This window comes from Vanessa atalanta, chromosome Z (genome assembly GCF_905147765.1).
Source record: "Vanessa atalanta chromosome Z, ilVanAtal1.2, whole genome shotgun sequence".
NCBI classification, from domain to species: domain Eukaryota; kingdom Metazoa; phylum Arthropoda; class Insecta; order Lepidoptera; family Nymphalidae; genus Vanessa; species Vanessa atalanta.
The window spans coordinates 13,625,705-13,647,505 of NC_061902.1; the positions used below are offsets into that span (position 1 = coordinate 13,625,705).

General features: G+C 31.4%; 1 protein-coding gene across 2 annotated transcripts in view; it reads left to right on the plus strand.

The window, feature by feature from the left end:
- The first annotated feature begins 5,000 nt into the window (after positions 1-5,000).
- Positions 5,001-21,801, plus strand: part of LOC125076168 (DNA-binding protein D-ETS-3) — a 74,796-nt gene continuing 57,995 nt past the window's right edge. For both annotated transcript variants that reach the window (XM_047688159.1, XM_047688160.1), the window contains exons 1-3: positions 5,001-5,371; positions 6,602-6,987; positions 12,309-12,395. In XM_047688159.1, coding sequence (XP_047544115.1) covers positions 5,367-5,371; positions 6,602-6,987; positions 12,309-12,395 — 478 coding nt within the window. In that variant the 5' untranslated portion in view covers positions 5,001-5,366. The remainder of the gene's footprint in view (positions 5,372-6,601; positions 6,988-12,308; positions 12,396-21,801) is intronic.

Genomic DNA, 21,801 nt, shown 5'->3' on the forward strand with positions numbered 1-21,801 from the left:
CATCCCAATTTACTAAACCACAATATATAACGTAGGACACGGCGTTATCTCTAAACTTAAAGTAGAAATATTTTATGACGGACGGTAACGTATGAAACATTTTGTTCTTTTTTTCTTTTTATATTCTGTATTTATAATAAGCCGCAAATAACTTAACATAATATTGTATTTATATAACAAAAAGTATTGTATCAAATCCGCGTGGGTTATATATTTTCTGATGGAAATTTGAACCCTTTCGTTATTAAATAAAGTCAATAAGTACTAAAATAAAATACAGCGAAAAAAAATAAATTTGTTATTACAAAATTCGAACTTTCCCATTCAGTCTGAATAACAAAAGAGGTTGAATTTAGGTAAATCCTTTTTAGAATATGTCTTGTTTTGATTTACAGACAACCTATGTCGACCAATGCTTTTTTATTCGACTACCAAAGCTATATATTTTTCAATGGCTATGTATGTATGATCATCTGTTCTTGCATATCTTCTAAACTATCATAATTTGACTAATTTTAGAAGCTACTAATTAGATTTAAAAATGTAATAGTTGTCAGATAATCAATTAGCACAAACTTCTCTTATTTCGTGATTTCCAGATTTTAAATACAATCGAAAATAAATAGCAACTGTTTTTATAAAAAGAAACACAGGACATAGAAATTTATACGTAAAATCTATACAAATAATAGATACTTTAGCAATTATTTTCTTATCTAACTTAACGACTTGATAATATTCGTAACAATCATAGGTAACATTAAAAACAAAAAAGTGCATCAAGTTACGGTTGGCAAATGTATTAAGTTATTCGGAAAGAATCGTATTGTTTACATAAACATAATACGGGTTGATGAATGCGTTAGCTTTACACGAGTGTGCCAAATGGACGCATCGGCGGTGGTTTGTATTGCGTTATGATGCATTTTGTTAGTATTAAACTGATATACAACACTATTTACCGTAAACCAGCTCCAAACGGGCCTTTGTGCCAGTGATATATTCGTTTGTTTTTTTTATTTATTATTCATAAACCAAATTAATTACTTTTTATTGTAATAAAATAGTTTTTGAGGCGGTAAAATTGGAACGAAATGATTCATGAAATAGTGATATATTGTTCACGTAAATTACACATACATACATATAATAGATTTAAGTAGATTGAAAATTATCTTTAACAATTTATCTTTTATGTTATACGAAAAAAATAATAAGTTGTTCAAAAATTTTAATTTAAAAAAACGTCTATAAAGACGAATGAATTTCATACAAACATAAAAATAGACTCTATAATTAACTCAATACTAGAATTAAAATACTAGCTTATGAAAATACTTGCAGTTAAAAGCGTTAGTACTAAGAACTTTAATACCATAAAGGACATTACAGTTACTTTTTTGTTTACTTGATATTGAGCTATTAACAGATAAGGCTGGAAAATGGGCCATCTGATCGTACCAACGCCTATAAAATGCACTGGAAAGAATATGAACCAACCTTTACACCAACAATGTGATACCGATATCGGTAGCTAAGATACTAAGTCGCTTGTGTCTACAGCACTAACTCACCAACCTTTAAATCGTAACACATAAGTTCTTAGTATTGCTGCTTGGCGGTAGAATATTTGTCGATTTGATGGTAACTACCAAGGCTTGCACAAAACCTTTACACCAACTATATATAAACCACCGTAAATTCACTGTAAAATCGAAAATAATTTTAAGCAAGGGCTTTGTGCAAGCCCGTCTGGTACCTACACCACCCACTCATCAGATATTCTACCGCCAAATAACAGTAGTCTGAATTGTTGTGTTCCGGCTAGAAGGGTGAGTGAGCCAGTGTAATCACAGGCACAAGGGACATAACATTTTAGTTCCTGAGATTGGTGGCGCATAGATGATGTAAGAAATGGTTAATATTTCTTACAGCGCCTTTGTCTATGGGCGGTGGTGACCACTTACCATCAGGTGGCCCATATGCTCGTTCGCCAATCAATGCCATAAAAAAAAAAATGTTCACAACCTTTTGACAGTTCACAATCTCGCTGTATAGATTACAATATAAAGGTATTTACAATTCTACAGTGATATATACACACTAGACTATTATTGACAAAATAACATTCTGTGTGTAAGGAAAATAAAATACGGGAAAGGTACATGAAGTATAAAACTTAGACACACCGTCTGTGTCGCAAATCAATGAAGTGTAGAGCCTCCAGTAAAAGTTTCAGCCCCACGCTACACAGATCGATTTCCCGCTCGATTGGTTCCGTGATAAGTGACCGGTCGTATCTTACTATTTTCTGTTTTTGTACTTAATTTTATGTTTAAATTATGAAATAACTTATAAGGGTAAGTAAGTAAGTGAATTTAAGTTGTTCTTTCAAAAGTCCTGAATTGATTACATCTATTCAACCTTGCCTTTAACTAATTGATTTAAAGTTAAAACTAAAATATAAATATTTTTTATTTTGACATGATAATTTGATTTATGAAAAAGAATCGTTGAATTAAATAAATCGACTTGAATGAAGTACTCGTTTAAATTGATTTTGAAAAAGATTTAATTAAATCAGACAAGTAGACAAGAACAATATTAAATATCAAAAGAGGTTTTATTAAAGCCGCAGACGTGATCACACTTTTTTATAAGCTTTCCTTGTTTTTGCGTTATTAAATCACTACATAGTATAAAACCAAGTCGTTTCCCTATGGTAGTCTGTCCTTATGTACGCACGCTTAAATCTTTAAAAGTACGCAACGGTTTTTGATGCGGTTTTTTTAATAGATAGAGTGATTCAAGAGGAACTTTAATATATACAATACACAGATAATATAATAAAAAAATACTGTCAATTTTAGAGGTTTATAATGTGATGTCGTAAATAAACACATTTTTGCTAACATTGTAAACGCGGGCTGAAACCTACGAGATAGATCAAATAACACTGTAGTATTGTACACCTTAGATCATATCAATAAGATCGAGAATAATCTCGATTTTATTGAGTAGGGGCTTAGCATTTTGAATCCCATGGTTGAATGAAAAGTGATGTTGACAGATGCGTTTATATGTCTTATACAAAATGTTTAGGAAATAGTGACTACTTACTAGCAACCGTACCGTTATTTGACATGCATAACTAATTAAATACAGTAAAACAATACATTATTATACAAAAAGTAGTATAAAACAAATTCGCTTCCCGCCGCCCGAATGCTTCGATATTTTAAGCTAAGCTACGGATTTTAGTGCTGTTTTCGTCAATAAACAGTGATTCAAGAGGTGGGTTTAAATCTATACATGTATATTATAGCAGAGAAATTTCGAGAATTAATATCGGCGAAATAACAGGTATTTTAATTTTTATGTATGTTCTTCAATTTAATAATATAGAACTTTATTGTATCCGAGCGAAGTCGGGACGTATAGTTAGTACAAATTCAAAGCTACTCTATAATATTACACAATGCGTTCAGAGACAGCGTAACTAGGCACTACTCATTTTTAATTATTTAGTAAAATAATGATTCTATGTCTTTTTAAGCCTGTACAATTTAGGCGTGAAAATGTCTAGAGATGGGTTATCATCAACCGTGTCGTTATAGTCTTGATACATTCTTGATTGGATGTAACACGAATTCGTATTATTTTGTAAATACATACACTAAAATAAAATTTAAAAAATGAATATAAATCAGGACATGTTGTTTGTGACATCCATTTGTGTTTGATATCGAAAAATGACAAGCAATTAAATAGTTCCTTTACAAAAATAAATTATCAGAAACAATAACAGGCAATTTGTTTTAAGTAGGTATTGTTACCGAGAACAAATTTAGACTAACTATTTTATTTTTAATATATAAATCAGAATTATTTAAATTAACACTTTTATATAAATATAAGTATACTTGCATTACAGTACGAAAACCTATATATCTATAAATTAACATCATAAGCTATTGATATAAAAAAATACTCTAATCACATTTAAGTCGATAGCATTATTTAAACTACTTCACGCTTTATAAGAAAAAAAAATCTCCTTTCACGGAATAGGCTTATATTCGCTGTGTAAAAATATCAATCATTCGTATATGCAAATTGAAGTCAAGAGCAATAGTAAGGTGAAGGCCGGTAGCGAGACGCGGCGGATGACGCTTTGTCGGATATATAATAAGGTAATCCAGACTTCCTGCGGTGAAGTGGCCGCCTCGCCAAACGCCCACGCGTGTGCCACTAGCTTCGGGACACGCTGTTCCAATTGTATAAAAAGTCACTCTTTTTTTAATACTCTGGAAATATAGTCGGTTAAAAGAATGTCATCTTCAAAGTTATGTTATTTATCCTTGAGACTATGATGGTAATAGTAATTTAATATAATTTCGAGTGAGAATATACTCATTGAACAGATTCACAGGTACACAGATACACAGATATACAGATACTTAATTCAGTTTAATTCATCTCCTGCTCGATGGTGAAGGCACAGAGTCAAATTCTGACAACACTCCGTAAAGTAGTGTGATCGAATAAAGCCATTGAGAAATCTTCTTCAAGCAAGGGGACTATTGCGGACTGTATACGGAACTGTACTATTTATTAATTAGAGTTTATAAAATATATATTAATCGTCTTAATCATTTTATTTCATATATAAAATAACATTTATTTAATTTACCGTTGTATATAAATTGTAAAATATTAACCTTGTCAAGCGACGTTATGACATATATGTAGTTTAATCTTTAATAATAAATCGTTTATAAATCATAAAAAAAAAACTATGAATACATTTGAGAAATCAAGAAATAATATGAATACAAAAGAAATATACAAGCCTTGGAAAGTTTGCGCAACGTTGTGGTCAAATCGAGCAGCAAATATAAATTGGTTATACGACACATTTCCCTTACGCCGGATGCAATCAATTTGAATGCTATGGCGCACAGCGCAGGCGCGTTACACACAGTCGTCGGAAGGACATCATCACGATATCATCACTATATCTAACTAGATTTCTAAATTAAGATCAATAAGGCAATATTTGTCCAGCACCTCCTCGCCTCGGGGTCATTAACACTGTCAGATTCAAACGGTGAATTGTCAAAATCCCTTCCAGAACTGCTTCAAAACTCTCTATTCGATATGTGAAAGTGTATGATGTTCTTGGAAAATTAGTGATAATGTTCCCTTAAGGGTAATTCCCTTTAATACCTTCTGGTCTTCGCATTAAAACGGTGAATGTTCAACGTAAAGTGGTATCACTGAAATGTGATACCACAATTAAAAACGTCACCACGGATAAGAATAAGAAAGACGGAAAGCGACCGAAACGAAAAAGAATATCCGATATGAGGTGAGATTCCTTGTTTATATTATTTTGAATATTCAAAGTTGAAACGGAAACATCAATGTGTCTCTGTCTTTTCATGATAAAATGATGAATTGAAAACAAAATGTTATGAGTAATATACACTTTATGTATTAAAGTTATTAAGCGATATGTTTGAGTTGAGGTCGAAGGGTTTTGTAATAAATATATGCAAATGAATTCAATTAAAGTTTAAGTCTGTAATTACGTTATAAATTCCTTTTTAAATTAATATTACTTTTTTAAGGCTATGAAAACCAATATTTCTTAATAATCTTCAAATGTAAACAATGGTATGATCATCATAGGCAGTATTTCAAGGTATCGTGTAACTATTATTTCATTAAAATTTAATCAATGCTAAATATAATACAATTTTATAAGTGAAACCGCAATGCAGAGCGTATCTTACTAATATCATAAAAGCGAAAGTTTGGAGATCCGTTCTAAAATCACAACAGATTTGTATGAAATTCAGCTCAGACATAGATTATATATACATAAATATATTACATATTATCTGGAATTGCGCATATGATACTTTTATATAATATATTGGTATTGAAAAAAAGTAGGTAGGCAGATAAAACCTACTCAGGTATTCGTTTACTCCCCCCTACCCCCGCAGACGGAAATTACTTAGTAAATACTAAGTAGAAACAGGTAAAGGATATGATAATCTACGTGTAGGTACCAACGAGTAAGTGATTATAATGATGTGTATAATAATAGCCGGAACTGACGGCCTAACGTGCTTTCCGAGGCACGGAGTTAGTTGACAAGGGCATTACGACACTAAGTGCAATAATAAGACATTCCCATATTTATAAATAATCTACAAATCATAATCAAGTCTCTTGTGACATGATACGAATATACTTTGGTTATTATTTTTTTTTTTATTTAAACAAAGAAATAAATGTAAATTTTTTTTAAAAAAAAACAAGGTTATTAAAAATCCTCGTACTTAAAATTTATTTGTTAAACGTATCAATTATATATCGTCGTATAATAATTATAATAAATAAAAAAGACATATTGTATGTAAACATTTTAATTTCAATAATTAAATGTATAGAAATCTCAATTTATTTTTTAACAAAAACATATTCTATTTGTAAAAAAACAAACATTAATAAAAGGTGATATTCGTGTTTCAGCGTAATATTCAGTGTTGCAAAAATAGTTTTAAAAAACCTTTTTTGTTTGTTTCAGGGTTGACATCCGTGGACTGAAGTGTGGAGTCAAAGCGTGCTCCACACTCCGTGCTGGAGTCAAAGCGGCAATGTACGAAAGTAGCTGCTCCTATGGCGGAGCTCTTGAATTGAAGAGAAGCGCATTAAAAGAAGACCCCTGGCCGACTACAGAATGGCCGCCTTACCGCTTACATCAGTCCACGTTCGAACAACTGAAACAGAGCGTAGAGAAAGCCAAAGCAGCTCTGCAAGACAGATCTGGGCTGCTGGGTACGGCAACTGCGTTCGGTGACTTTTATGGAGGACAATTGGGCCAGGATACAACGAGCACAAGCCTCGGTTTCGGCAGGACAACGAGAACAGATGACTCTATGATAGCTTCCATAGACAAAAACAAAGGCTTAGGTGAGTATTTATTTATTTATTCAAATTACTGATTTCGAATTATTTCTAATTTATTATGTTGTTTATGTAAGTGGAAACTAAACCGATAGATGTAATTCAATTATGTATTATAAATATATAGAATTAAGGAAAAATAATATGTTTTCTATAAAAAATAAAATAATACAATTATTAAAACAGAATATCGCATTATGTAAGTGATATTTGATTTACAATCTTTACATTGAAAGTTTCGTTATGTATGTCTTACAGGATTTTATACACAAATCAGCAGTGATATTCTGTAAAAACTCACATCATATCTCACTCGTGAAATCTTGTGAACCGACTCTGCGACTCTGATTTTGATGACTAAAGGTTATAACTGTAATATTCAATAACACATGTGGCTGCCGAACATTTGACGATATTTTTCTAAAATAAATTACCAAACTGCAATGCTAACATTTCAGTTAAAAATATTCACAAATGTATCGATAGAAATATCCGTTTAAATATTAACTGCATTGGCGTATGAAGTTACTGCCTGCACTGGAAATTCATTTAAATACTGTATACATTTTCATTTATTTTTTAAAACCGACGCGTCATTCACGGAGACATAAACTCCTACTTGTTAACATAAACATACACTGCTGATCACGTCTACATACAAAAGATCCAGCTCTAAGCTTAATCTCTCAATCCGTTAATAATATAATAAATATGACATAAGATTTATATACATAGTTAAAATAATATTCACAAAACTGTATTTGTAATTTAATCCTCAACTAAATACCATATCCTATGGTCATTGGATAGATATACTTCTAACACATGATTCTGAGTTCAAACCTGGGCGAGCACAAATAAATTTTCACATGCTTAATTTTTGCTTATAATTCATCAAGTGTTCAGCGTAATCTATTTAAAGGAGGAAATAAATCTATATACATAACTTTGAAATTGAATTGGTTGACATCGTCGTTCGAGCTGTGTAAAATCTAGGGATTGCAGGGCATTAAATAAGGATTCCTGAAAATCTTTTTTACGAATCCATAACGAATATCGTGCTGAATATCGGCGAATTCACTTTCGGAACTATGAATGTAAAGTTGATTTATTTAAAGTGGATTTTTTAAGTAATATAAGTTATGATAAACAAAAACGATTTGCTTAACAGAGCTATTGGTAAAACGCATAGAACACTTAAATCTTAGTTAGTCTATTTTACTCATTCCTAGATTGGGATCGAAGAGAGAGAGAGAGAGAGAGAGCAGCGATTTTTTATAATCGACAACTATTAATTTACATATCATAAGATAAATCATATTATAAAATAAAATTATTTAGACTTAAACTTAATAAAGAGATAAAATCTTTTGAAATTTTCACATTTCACGCAAGCTAGCCGTAGGCAAGAAACTTAACAATAAAAAGGCATTAACAAAGAGACAGATATTGCGTTTTAGAAAACAAAGAAATATCTCCCGCATAAATGGGTTACAATGAAACCAGACCAACATAACATACTTCAGTATATCTCTTTACACTAGAAGTAGGTGTTCATATACAAACTAAATCGATTGTGAACGATAGTGTTGTATTAGTAACCTTAGAAGCAGGAGATAGGGTTGTATTTGCGGTGGACGGTGGTTGAACTCTTTCAGATTAAGGCTAGGGAGGCTGTAGGTACAGGCAAGGTGGGGTCTTTCTTGTTCAGATTACAATCGCTGTCAAGGGAGCGAAATGGGGGCGTGTGGGATTTATCCTACGGTTGCTATGGCGACACGCCCGCCCACTCACCCCGGTGGATCATCGTAGCCTTATAAATACTAGTTGGGAAAATAAAATTTTATTATCTTCGTTGAGTTCATTATTTCGAAACTTACCCGGGGGTGCGCTATCCCGTTTCCCGGGCCTTAACGAGGGCGGCGCTTGTGAGGAAAATTTGCAGTCAGATTTCTATCGGTGCATTTCAAATGTTCATATTCAAAGCGGCTTAGAAATAAATGATTTGTTCAGTTTTAGATTCCCGAGTGTGGCGATAAAATGAGATCGCTGTTACATTCTTGAAATCTGTCTCGAATTGATCGAACGGCATATCTTTAAACTTATGTTATCCAAATGCGATTATTTTACCGGTATTTATACATGTTACACAATTTGTTGTATTTTGAATTATAATGTTTGTTAAATATGAGACAGTTATATTTTCAAATATTTTTTTAAATTTTCATCTTTATACACCACAATCATCTTCTAACTTTAATTTTTATTTTATAAATATGTTTTTTTTTTATAAACGAACAATATGTTGATATATTTAATAAAAAAAAATTCAAACTGGACGAACCGTATAGCTTAGTTAGAGTAATTGTTATACATACTTTATAATATGAACGTTTTTTTATAATAAAACAAGAAGAGGCGAGGTAAAAAAGCGAGTTCACCACAATGACACAATACACTTTTTCACCTAAAAAAAAATTACTGAAAATTGTAGATTTTCTCCAAGAGCTTTTATCTTGTCTCGCGGCGGTCTATTATAAAACTCACTTGAAATATATTTTTCGCGACTCTTTAAATATTTCGAAACCGCCAGAGCATTCATTATGCTAAGGGTTAAAAGTTGGTGCTGTTTTAAAATAATTATGTAATTTACTAATCGACACTATAGTCCTGATATATACAATCTATGCACTAAACTATTTTAATAAATAACGATCTAAATATTTTAACCTTACCGAGTACTTACGAACAAATTTTGGAATGCAATTAATTATTTATTGAATTTCAAGTAGAAATTATGTCTCTCTCTTTCTAATGCGATGGGTTAAAATGAATACAAATATAGTTTCTACATTTATTTACTTGGTGGTAGTAGCAGGACTTTGTACAGGCCCATACCTTGGTAGGTATCACCCACGCAGCACTTATTCTACTACCAAACAGCAATAAATGGTATTCTTCTGTTCCGGTTTAAACGTTGAGTGTAAACTTGCTAATTTCGATAAAAGGACTTAGTTACTGAGGTTGGTGGTGCATAGACGATGTAAGGGATGGTTAAATGGCAATGCCAATGTCTATGGGGTATGTTGACCTAATATTAGGGGACCCATGTGCCAGTCCACCTAATTATTTAAAAAGAAAAATACCGAGATACATCACGAAAACTTTCAGCTGAAAATCAGTTTAATTCGAATAATAGTAGTGTTCTAAACTTAAACATTTCGAATATAATTTTTTTTTACTTACATAAGACATTATTACATTTCGTTGTCTAATAAGATCTTTCATATACATTTACTTCTAATATTAAAAACAATGTTTTTTAATAAAAAAAGATATATTGATATCTTGCTCGTAATACGTTCCTCCTTCCTAAGTTACGGTTTGATAAATATTCAACTCGAGCCAAGAATAACAAACAAGAAAGCGACTGAGCGTAACCTATTAGCATAATATTCAAATAAGTGCAAAAATCCATGCGCCACGTTTAAAGTCCAACCCTAATCTTATAGTCATTAAGAGCTACGTATTAAAATTTATAAGCCCCGGAGGGCTAACTTAAAGAGTTGTTAACACGAAAATGATTACAGAACGCCCTCACTCACTGAAAACGTACCGAACACGAGTGTACAAAACACGAGTGCGTTATATCCATAATCTGGTACAATCGTCATCAATTATGATACCGTACTTTAGATCGTATCGTGATAAAATATATTTCAATAAATCATGTTGCAACTGGCCTGATACGCGTATATTGATTTTTTTAATGTTTATTGCGTAACGAAAGGGCTGGGGTCGGTTTGTTGTTTCGTAATTTATATTCATTAGAGAACAGGGCTTGCCCGATTGGGATAGTTAACAACTCTCATACGTATGCACGTTCTACATGTGCGTATATTATGAACGGATCATTTTATTTATTATTTTAAAAATTATGATTCGCTGCCCATTTCTCGTAAGAATTCTTCATAGAACAATCGTTAGAACAAATGATATTTGATAAGTATGCGATCATTCATCACTATAATTTTTCGTAAATTTTAATCGACTACATTTATTAATTTAAAAAAAACACTTACTTATTGATAGTTAAAGTAAAAATTACAATTAAATAGTACTCTGACCAATTCCTCTAATTTGCAATAGTTACGGTACGCTACGAATTCTATTCCTTACAAAAATAAACTTCAATTGAATCGTAATCAGGGGCTAATACTATAAATTTAAAACGGTTATGATGCGTTCCCGATTCTATTTCGACCGAAAATAAATCGTTGTGTTAATAAAATAGAAAACGGTTAAAAATTGTATCGTTTCGATTGCGACAAAGTGATATTTTGTTAGGAGAATTGTCACCATGAGAAGATCTGGCGTAAGAAAATTAGCAGGTATCTTTCTATAATAAAAATAAAGAAATAGCCGAGAGTCTCGTTGGTATTAATTATGAAAAATACTCAAAATGGACGGTTATTATAACGGAATATCGGTTATCATATCAGAACGGAAATGACGGAATTATATAGAAAAAAAAAACAGAATTCTTGGTTAAATTTCGTAAAAACATTAAAAAAGCACGTGTAACTCCAGAACACGAAGTAGAAGAGAAAATACGGTTATTTTAAAAATATTAAAATCTTTTAAAAATAATTATAAAAGAATATCAATTTCATAATACAAGAACATTTGGAGTATAATTTTAAATTAAACAAACACATATTTGATATTTGAATAAAGGAAGGGAGTCAAAACCAAATAGATTATTAAACATTAACACCACTAATCCAATAAAGTCATCCGCAAACGAAAACTCTCACAGTCATCCCTTGAATTATCCCTACAAACAAACAATTATTGTACAATCAATGGGCACTCGCGCGTGAAGTATAAATCAGGAATGATAATAGGTCAGATTGAGTGACATCATTTTTAGTTCGATATCATGACAATAGATGGCGCGCGTCGATGATGCGCGCGCGCAAGCTTCCTATCCGTTTGTTATGTCAGCCATTTCATGGGAACCGTGGCGGGGACAATGAACACTTAATTGTGCGAAAGAAACACCAGTAATGATGCGCTGTCCCCCTCGCGGGTGAGATTTATGCGTTCTGCTCGACCCACCAGTGCCTCAGCATATTTATACAATAAATAAATAGTTACAAAACATATTGCGCCGAGTGATTCCGATTTAGAATGATGCATTAACTTTTTATACGCGTGGGAGAATTTGTTTTTTTTTTGGGAATTTTTGAGTTGTTTGGTAATTTATAGAAACAAAGTACTAAAAAAATACTTAAAAGGTTTCTTCATCAAAAATAATTTTTCAGGTTCAGACAAGCTGTCAGGTGGCATCACTAAGGGCTATACATCTTCTTCAACCCTGTCTGATACACTGAGAGCAACGAAATGTTCAGGTTAGTGATGCAAGATAAAAGTCTTATATTTTTGATAGAGACCGTGTATTTTTTTTTTCATCCATTTACTTTATTACATCTTAAGCATTAATTTAATTGAGCTTAATTCATAAATGATTCCGTTTTGAAACATCATTAATTTCTGATATTATTATATATTTACTTATACATTCTGATATTATATATATTACTAGCAAAATTAAAGATATCATTCCTTTATGTACATGCAATTCTTTTTTCTCTTTGCATCTCTCTATTCAATATTTTAAATGTATCGGAGTATTCGGTAGCTTGTTGATTTGTCGTATTTCCACGCTTCAAACGTGCTGCAGACCGAGGTGTTTTTCTTCTGCCTAGGCCAGACAGTGAAGTGAAGATACCTATGGACGCTTAGGCGCTAGTCTGTAGTGTAAACTAGTCGTATACGACTTTTTTTCTTTAGAACGTGTATCTAAGCTAATTAAGCGAAAGTCATATATTTTACTAGATACTATCTGACCCTCGTTACTGCCCCGTCTCCGTGGGTCACAGGGTCACGTTTTATTATCTTCTATGTTCTAGAAATATTTTTCAAAGCGTACTAGTAATTCTTGATATTAGTGTCAGTTGGTCTGCCTTATAATATTAGTATAGTTTAACTTTACATTTCATAGTTATATTCGTAAACTCCCAAAATCTGTTTAAATTGGAAAGAATTTCACAAAAAGATTTTTAACTTTACTCTTGAAGATTAAGTCGAGTTCAGGTAAAACAAAATTTTTTACACTATTTTATAAGAACGTTATATTTTTTTTTATAAAACTGCAAAGATAATCAGTCAGAAATAAAAAAGAAAATCCGCTATTCACTCATTTTTTACGTAAACACATTTTATCTTTGAACTCAAATATAACCTTAAATTTTTACTTCTCATTTTGTCAAAAAACGGTTCAGCAAAGCAACGATTATATTATAAACTATGAATTTAATTTAATGAACGTTATGACGTCGCTGATATTTAATTATAAAAGTCTATATATCATGACATAGAGTTATATTTCGCTACTAATCTAAATTTTTTACCTTTAGAGTTAATGATGATTAAAATCATCCTAGACTCAGAAAAAGTATAACTAAGATATATGTAGCTATAAAAATGTGGAAAACAAGAATAATTTTGTTGACAATTCATCGTCTGATTTTGTCCTAAACATTTTACTTTAATGTCATTCTATTCAGTTTAGATTGTATAAAATCCAATGTGAAAAAGGGAAACAATTAATATTATAGGATGTTACAATTCTGTTGAGAGGTTCATCGTAACTTCGATTGGTCTAGGTCGTCTTTCATGGAAATATTGTGAATTTTTCCTATCTATAGTAAGCAATTGATACTTTATATTCACAAACGATGTCTTCACAAACGTACCTAGAATAAAATTATCTCTAAAGTCACAATATATTTGAAGGGCGTCCCGATGATCCCCTGAATTACTATATCTCATCAACTCTTAATGTGTACGACATAAAGACTATATTAATTTAGCAAAATATATAAAGCTATTTCGCAATGCATTTTCTATGTAAAAAGCCTCTCCCTTCTAGTTATCTCGCCTTGTGACTTCACCCTTATTAATGCTGTTACGCCCCACCGAACTTGGTTTTCCAAATAGTGGCACCAAGTATTGCTTTAAGCTTTTATCTTATTTTACTTTACAAATAACACCGACATTTACGATTTAAAGATTTCGTGATATATCTTTGCTTTAGAAATCGCAAACCATTATAAGACTAAAGACGAATAGTATAAAAAACGTTTAAGTCATAATTTCTTTGCTATATAGATCAAAATTCGCCTTATGGATTCAAATTTGAGTATTTTTCATTGCCAAGGTCAAAATGTTATTGTTACGGACAACAAGTTTTGCAGCGACCGATTTTTTTGGTTGCACGTAATTTGGAATCAGTTACATATTTTGAAGTATATATCTAGTAATAAGCGTAAAAGACAATTTTATAATCAGTAAGGATTAAAAAATTTGAGAAAATGGTAAGTAACTTAAAGATTTTACGAAACTATAATAAATAAAAATAGTTATAATAAGTGTACCTTAAACGATTGACACGTTCTTTTTTTAATTTTTTTGCCTCTTTTCTTTAGGAGAAGTTCCAACTCCAAGACGCTGCAGTGTGATTAGTGGAGAGTGAGGTGGCAGAATATTCTTCAAAGCATATAATGTTTATCTCACAATATTTTCTAAACAAATTCTAAATACAAATTAATCACAAAATAGTTAATGCTGGGTAAACTCCAGAGCTTACCCAGATTAAAATCAGACATCTCCATTGATCAATGATATAATAAGATATTATTCATTTAATTAAGTTCAAGAACTGATTACGAAAGTTAGAGACATTTTATGGTATCTTAAGATGCTCCTTATATATCATTATAGGCAGATGGCAGACATAGATGGTAAATGGTCACCATAGCCTATCGAGATTAAGAAATTCCTATACTGCGTCATGTGCCACAAACCCTGGAGACGTAAGATGTTATGCCCCTTCTGCACTCCCATAACACTGACTATCTCTGTTATTTTGTCAGTTAGATATAATTTTATAATACATAATAACTATATAGTGCTATTTAGCATTAGAATAAATATTGGGTGGGTGGTTGTGAAGCTTTCCAGACAGTCTTATGAACAAAAGTCTAATAACAAAATATTAGACCTGTTCCATGACACCTCATAATTTCTATGTATGTACTCTATTAAAATTAGAGAATATCTTCTGTAATCATATATCTTGCATGATATAACAAGCGTTATCTATAAAATATTTCTTAAGATAAACTTAAAATTTTTAATTCATTCATCGGTCAACGTAGATTCATTGACTATCGAATGCCAAATTCTAGGTGACAACTGTCTGAATTAGGTAAATTTCATTGAGAAAAACTAATAAAAATGACTAATGACGCTTCAACCACGTAACTTTATTTCATCGTACAATAAAAAAGCAATCGTGCGAAATACTATTATAAAAACCGAATAGAAAGAAAGAAAGATAATCGCTTAGAAAAAGAGTCATTTTTTCGTCTCTATATTTTCTATATGTTTAATTCAATGAAGCCTCTTTTTTGTTATTATAATAATGTCTATCATATTAAAAAGTGCCGTGGCTGTATAACCGCATCTAGGTCATCACACGAATGTTGAACGATTTGTTCAACGAAATATGCACCATCCATTAAAAAAACAAAAGCATTATTAATGACACAAAAACGCAATTTTAAGCCCATCAAAATAGGAAGAACTATCGTAGCATGATCGAGAATCCAACGATCAAATATATATATAAAAAAAATTTAAATATGAAATTACGCAAAACGAACAGCCACAATTACAGTCGGTAAGTTAGAGTTGCAAACGGAGCGTGAATTCAAAGGATAGGTTAGACAATTAAAAGTTAGCCGAGTACTGTCAAAGGGATGGTTATCGCGCTCAGTGGGGCGTTTTAATGTTACGTATTTTGGTTGCAGATGTTTTGAACAATATCTCCTGAGATATATTTCTCGTTACACCAGCTATTGCTTGTGAAGCTTGTTTCTAATATTTTCTTATTTACATACGTCTTAAGAATTTTTAAGTTACCTTCAAACATCAGGTCTATAAGACAATGGTCTCCATGCTTTTTTATCAGACAATTTAATATATTAATATACTCTACAAACAATACATCTATACTAATATTATAAATATGTTTTTTGTTCGTTTAAAAGCATCAATCTCAGGATATAAGTGTTTAAGTGTTTGCGGCAACCACGCGGTGTTTTTAAATTTGAATATAAGATAAAAATCTTATGCTGAGCTGCACTCATATTATACATACTTTTATACGAAAGTAACTATATTACGCTTTCACGGCCTTTTCACCAAATAAACGATTTTGACGAAATTCGGTATGGAGAGCCCCAAGAAGGCATAGGATGCTTTTATCATCCTTTGAGGGAGTAATGTTGGGAAAAAGTATTTGTATACAAATTATTGAAGCATTTTCGTTGCAAACTGAGCTTCAAGCGGTTGAAACCACAACTTGAGCTGATATTGTACATACTAACTTATTATTATTAAATAAACAAGACACTTAACGAATGAATTTATTTCATAATTATAATGATAAATTTAAACGTAATAATTATAAAATACAACATATATGTATTTAAAATATTACTACTGGTCCGCCGAGACCGCGACTAAACACCGGCACGCGTCGTCACATCATATTTCTAAATAATTAAGAGCTCTTGAGTCTAGTGTGCTTCATGATAATTACTCGATTCGATACGCTGTCGCTATAATATTCCATGGTTTACGTCATGGGATCAATCGTAGGGGGCGATATTTGACGAAATAATCTAGCGTATTTTTTTATTTTTTTATATCATTTTATAGAATGCATCACAAAGATACATTATACTTAAACAACTGCTCAACCTCTTTATTATTACGTCAGTCTACGTTACGCACAATTATCAGAATTTAAATTCGGTTTGAAATCAGCATTATTAATTTTGCATCATTACAAAATTTTCACGCAGACGAAATGATATATTATCAAATGCATAGTAGAGCAACGTAAAAGAGTCAAGAGTCAGTTCCGTTGTTCTTCCTGAAAGGAAAGTGACATAATCTTTAACTGTATTAGCAATTACCTTTCGAGATTTTATACACTGTGTCTCTATTGAGATTGAGATATTGGGATTGATTAATCTGTCAAGTTATTCACTAGTTCTACTAATTATAGATTATGTTTAAATATTATATCACAGCTGTAGCGCTCACCTGGCCGCTGTTATAACGCAGTTTTATGTGCGTGTATGTTTTATATGTTGATTTATTGTTTAATTGTACTTGCGTGAATGCATTTGAATGTATGTATTACATTAATTTCTATAACTTATTAAGGTATACCTGACAATTTTTTGTTAATAAGATTTGAAATGAATATATCTCGATATTTATATTAAACGTAAAAATCGTTAAGATGGCAAAGATAATATAACAGAGGTATTTTGATATCAAAACGGCCTCTCAATTATTATTTATTTTTGTTATTATTTATTTATTTATAATATGTACAAAGTCAAGGCATCCTCGACTAAAACAAATTTTAAACGCTAAGAGTTCTAAACAAAAAATATAATATAATTTTTGGGAATCGAACCCATTGATTTTTAAAATAACAACATGTATTATTAGACATGCCGATGACAAATACATTACAAAGCATGGTCAAAGACCACAAACCAACCGTTTCAAGTCTAGTGTAATATTAAATAACAAACACTCAAGATAATAATCACGTTTAAATAATACGGCATAGAGCTCGATGTAAGGGGTCTAATGGATACCACCCGTATCGAATGAGTGCGCGTGTTTCAAATGTTAGCAAATCTGCGGTGACAAGCGTGCATCGGACTGGTTTTTTCTCATCGCGGCACAAAAGGCATGCACTCCGACAATTTAAGGGTTGACTTGATTACGTAATTGTTGTTGTGTTTGATAATTTGTCTATCTGCGATGTAATTTCTGGTTGTTTTCATTTTTATTTACTTTATGTTCAAAGGTCTACAAAACAAAATGACAATCAAAAAATACCTATGATTACATTTCTCATGATGTAGACACGACATGCGTTTAATATTATTATGTACCAATTAGCGTCACGTTCATTACAGGAGCAGAGACCAAGCACACATTTTTTTTTTGGCTTAGTTTGTGTTATTTAATCTATTGAAATGTTTTTTTTTTAAACAATTTTTAAGGAGGCTATAGAACGGTAGGTAAAAATATTAGAATATAATAAGAACTATAATAAAGGAATATAATTAGAACGAATACTATTGTAAAAGAAACACATACGGTATAAAGGCGAGTGGCTAAGAACATTTGTTCTAGAGGTAGGAAGATAAATTTTATATTTTAATCATAATAGTTTACATGTATTAAGATTAATTATCTAAAGGCAGAAAAAAACCGGTCAGTAATTTTATATCCTCTCTACAGCGATTTTTTTTTCTTTTGTTTGGCTTGTGTTTGGCGAGCGTTTTACCAAATAATTAAAAAAAAATAGAATAAAAGTAGAGTAAAAAAAATATGTTCTAACATGTGAATTTATATCTTTTCCACGAATCAATAACTATTATACGAACAATAACTAGTTAGAAACTCGATCGCTAGTAATATATATATATCAAATACAATAGTAAACGAAAGATAATAATAAAATTGTAAATTCCAATCCTTAAACTAGTAATTCTTTATAGGTATTCAATTTCTAATATTGGCGATCCATAATCCGTCGTGGATGATCATTTGACAGTTAGCGGTGCATTATTCAGTCAATCAAACTGTGGGTCGGTTCCGCTGCTCCAAGTCGCTAACTGGATGGGTGGGGCCGTGACCAATTTATCACGAGTCCAAATTAACCACGGTGCAACTAATGGTGATGGTCTCGTGAGAATAAAACTTTGTAAGTTTATCATCAGGTTTCATAAATTGACTTGTAACGATTTTAAATTGACTTAATATAATTAAATCTTTGTCAGTCTACAAGCGTAGGCTTGATGAGGACGCCATAACACAGATCATTGAAATAGTCTAGCTATAAACCTATATATATAGCTATATGAAAGAGCTAGCTACGTCATATTAAATACATATATAAAAAAAATACATAGTTATTAATTACATAAAAACAAATGAAATTTTGAAACATATTAAATTCATAGCTGTCGCTCGCAGCTCAGCTCGCCTTTTATTGGTTGGTCGTCTGGTTTTAGATATAAAGACTAGGATATTTCTATCCTTGGGATTCAAACTTGCTTCCTCCAAAATTTCATCAAATTCGGTTAAATGGGCTAGCCGTGTAAGCGTAACAGACAAACAGAGCTACTTTCGCATTTATAATATTATACGTATATATTTTTGTATTTATATGTATAGTGTTCGCTGTGGTGACGGTTTATTCGATTTATCGTATTCGCGGCATATAAACACGACAATGCGACGTATTGAATAATATTCGCTTCATTAATACAAACATTGCAAATATTAAATGCTTAACTATCGTTAATTTATTTACTATAAATCAATATTTAGTTCCCTTTCCATTACTATAAAGGCGTCAATTTTTCCACTGTTTTATTTCTCTTGGCGACTACACCTGGTAATATTATACCGTTCTTGTGTTCATTATTTTGTGAATTAGCAAATATTTTGACTAATTTAGTATATTGCTAGGTTCTAAACATGTGTTAGTGACGCGTTTATTATTATACATATAAGTTGTAAAACTATGTGATATCGTTTCGTGAATAAATGTTAGTGTAAGTGTCAAGCACATATACAATAAATGTCACGATAACCGTTTATACAAATAGCATAATTGGGCAAGAAATAAAATAAAAAATACCTACAATTCGAAGTAAAGAAATGAACAATCAAAGCAAAGTTAAACTCTATAAACTAACAGCATTGATCCCTTTAACCCTCGCCAAGTCGGCTTTATTGCCCGAGACAGAGTTAACAAAATTAATGGCTAAAATTTCTACACCCGAAATGAATACATCGGAGGGATAGAGAATAAATCAATGTTACGTTGCATTTTGGACGATACTCTTCCAAAATTTCGGTACTACTCATAAGCTATGGCGTTTAAATGATTATGAAGGACTTCTTAAATCAAAATTTTTAATTTTTTTATTATTTTTATAAAAACCACATATATATTAATTTTAAAATCTTCTATTTCACGACATACTTGTCTAGAAATACTCAGATCCATCGAGCGTAACGTTTTAGTAAACATACAACGAACCACAAAGTTTTGCAGTGATAATATTAATACAACAAATTAAGATGTCTGCAAATTTAAGTACCTCCAATCGTCGTTATAGACCCTAAAATCTTAATCTTGTTCATTTATATACAATATACTCATACGATATAAGTATCAATCAGTAACTTGAATACCAAGTTTACCAATATTAAAAAACTGAAAATTTAAAAAAACATAAACCGGTTAAAATCTTACTAAAGCTTACTATTCAAAAATACTTATTTATTACAAAAACTAAAATGTACTCATTTATGGTTTATTATTTTCGTAACAATAATTTCATCATTCCTTTTTCTTTTTTTAAATCAATTTATATACATGTATGATGAATACTTTATACTATTTTAATATCAGATAAATTTAAAATAGTAAAATAGGACAATTGTTTTTAAAGTTTACATCGTGGTTTACATTTAAGTTTGCATTAAAATAGTCCACTCAAGTTAAAGTTACCCGCTACCTCTTATAACTGGCACCAAATAAGGAAAAGTGGCACGCGTCATTCGCCGGAAGCGAGAGACGAGCGCGTGCGCCGATTCTAATGTTCAATGGAACGTACGGAGGCACACTTGAAACATTTTTATTGTAACCAGCGCCGGGGGCCGCGTAGTATTGTTAGACCCTACGTTTTAAAGAACAAGATATAAGAAATAAATTGCTTGGGAGTATATGATATAATTGCACCAAGAAACGACAGAAGCAGATACATACATTATTACATAGTGGCTACAGACTATACGATTCGAGATAGCCCAGTGGTTAGAACGTTTGCATGTGAATCGATTGCGGGTTCAAATCCTGGCAAGCACCACTGAGTTTCCATGTGATTAATTTATGTTTATAATTTATCTCATGCTTGGCAGTGAAAAAAAACATCGCGATGAAACCTGCATGTGACTGATTTCAATGAAATCCTACCACGTGTGTATCCACTAAGCCGCATTTGAGCAGCGTGGTGAAATAAGCAAACCTTCTCCACAAAGGGAGAGGCGGTCTTAGCCATGCAGGGTAATTTTACTTCCTTTACTTTTAGTTAAACGTGTCTTTCAAATTAATATATCTCATGCTTTTATTACATTAATAACGGTCGAATTGACCAATAGTCGACCGTAGAATCTTTATATAAACATCGCAAAAATAAATAACTGGATTTGGATGTAAGAATATATCACACTTTTCATATTTTAAACTAGTGACCCTCCCTGGTTTCGCACGGGTGTAATGCTCAGTCTAATAATACTACTCTAATATCGTATAATATTCAGTATTATACGTATTTAAATCATCTTGAATCACCCTATCTATTAAAAAACCGCATCAAAATCCATATCCATCCATCCATCCACCCAGATTTTTTTAATGTCCGTTTTTAGTATGGTCTCTATTATTTTTTAAAACCTTTTTTGTTAGCGTTTAGCCCGTAAATGACAGAATAATATGTCACAATATATATTGTAAACATGTTCTTAGTTTATTAAATATTTCGATTTTTTTTTTTTTTAAATAAAAATTACCTGATA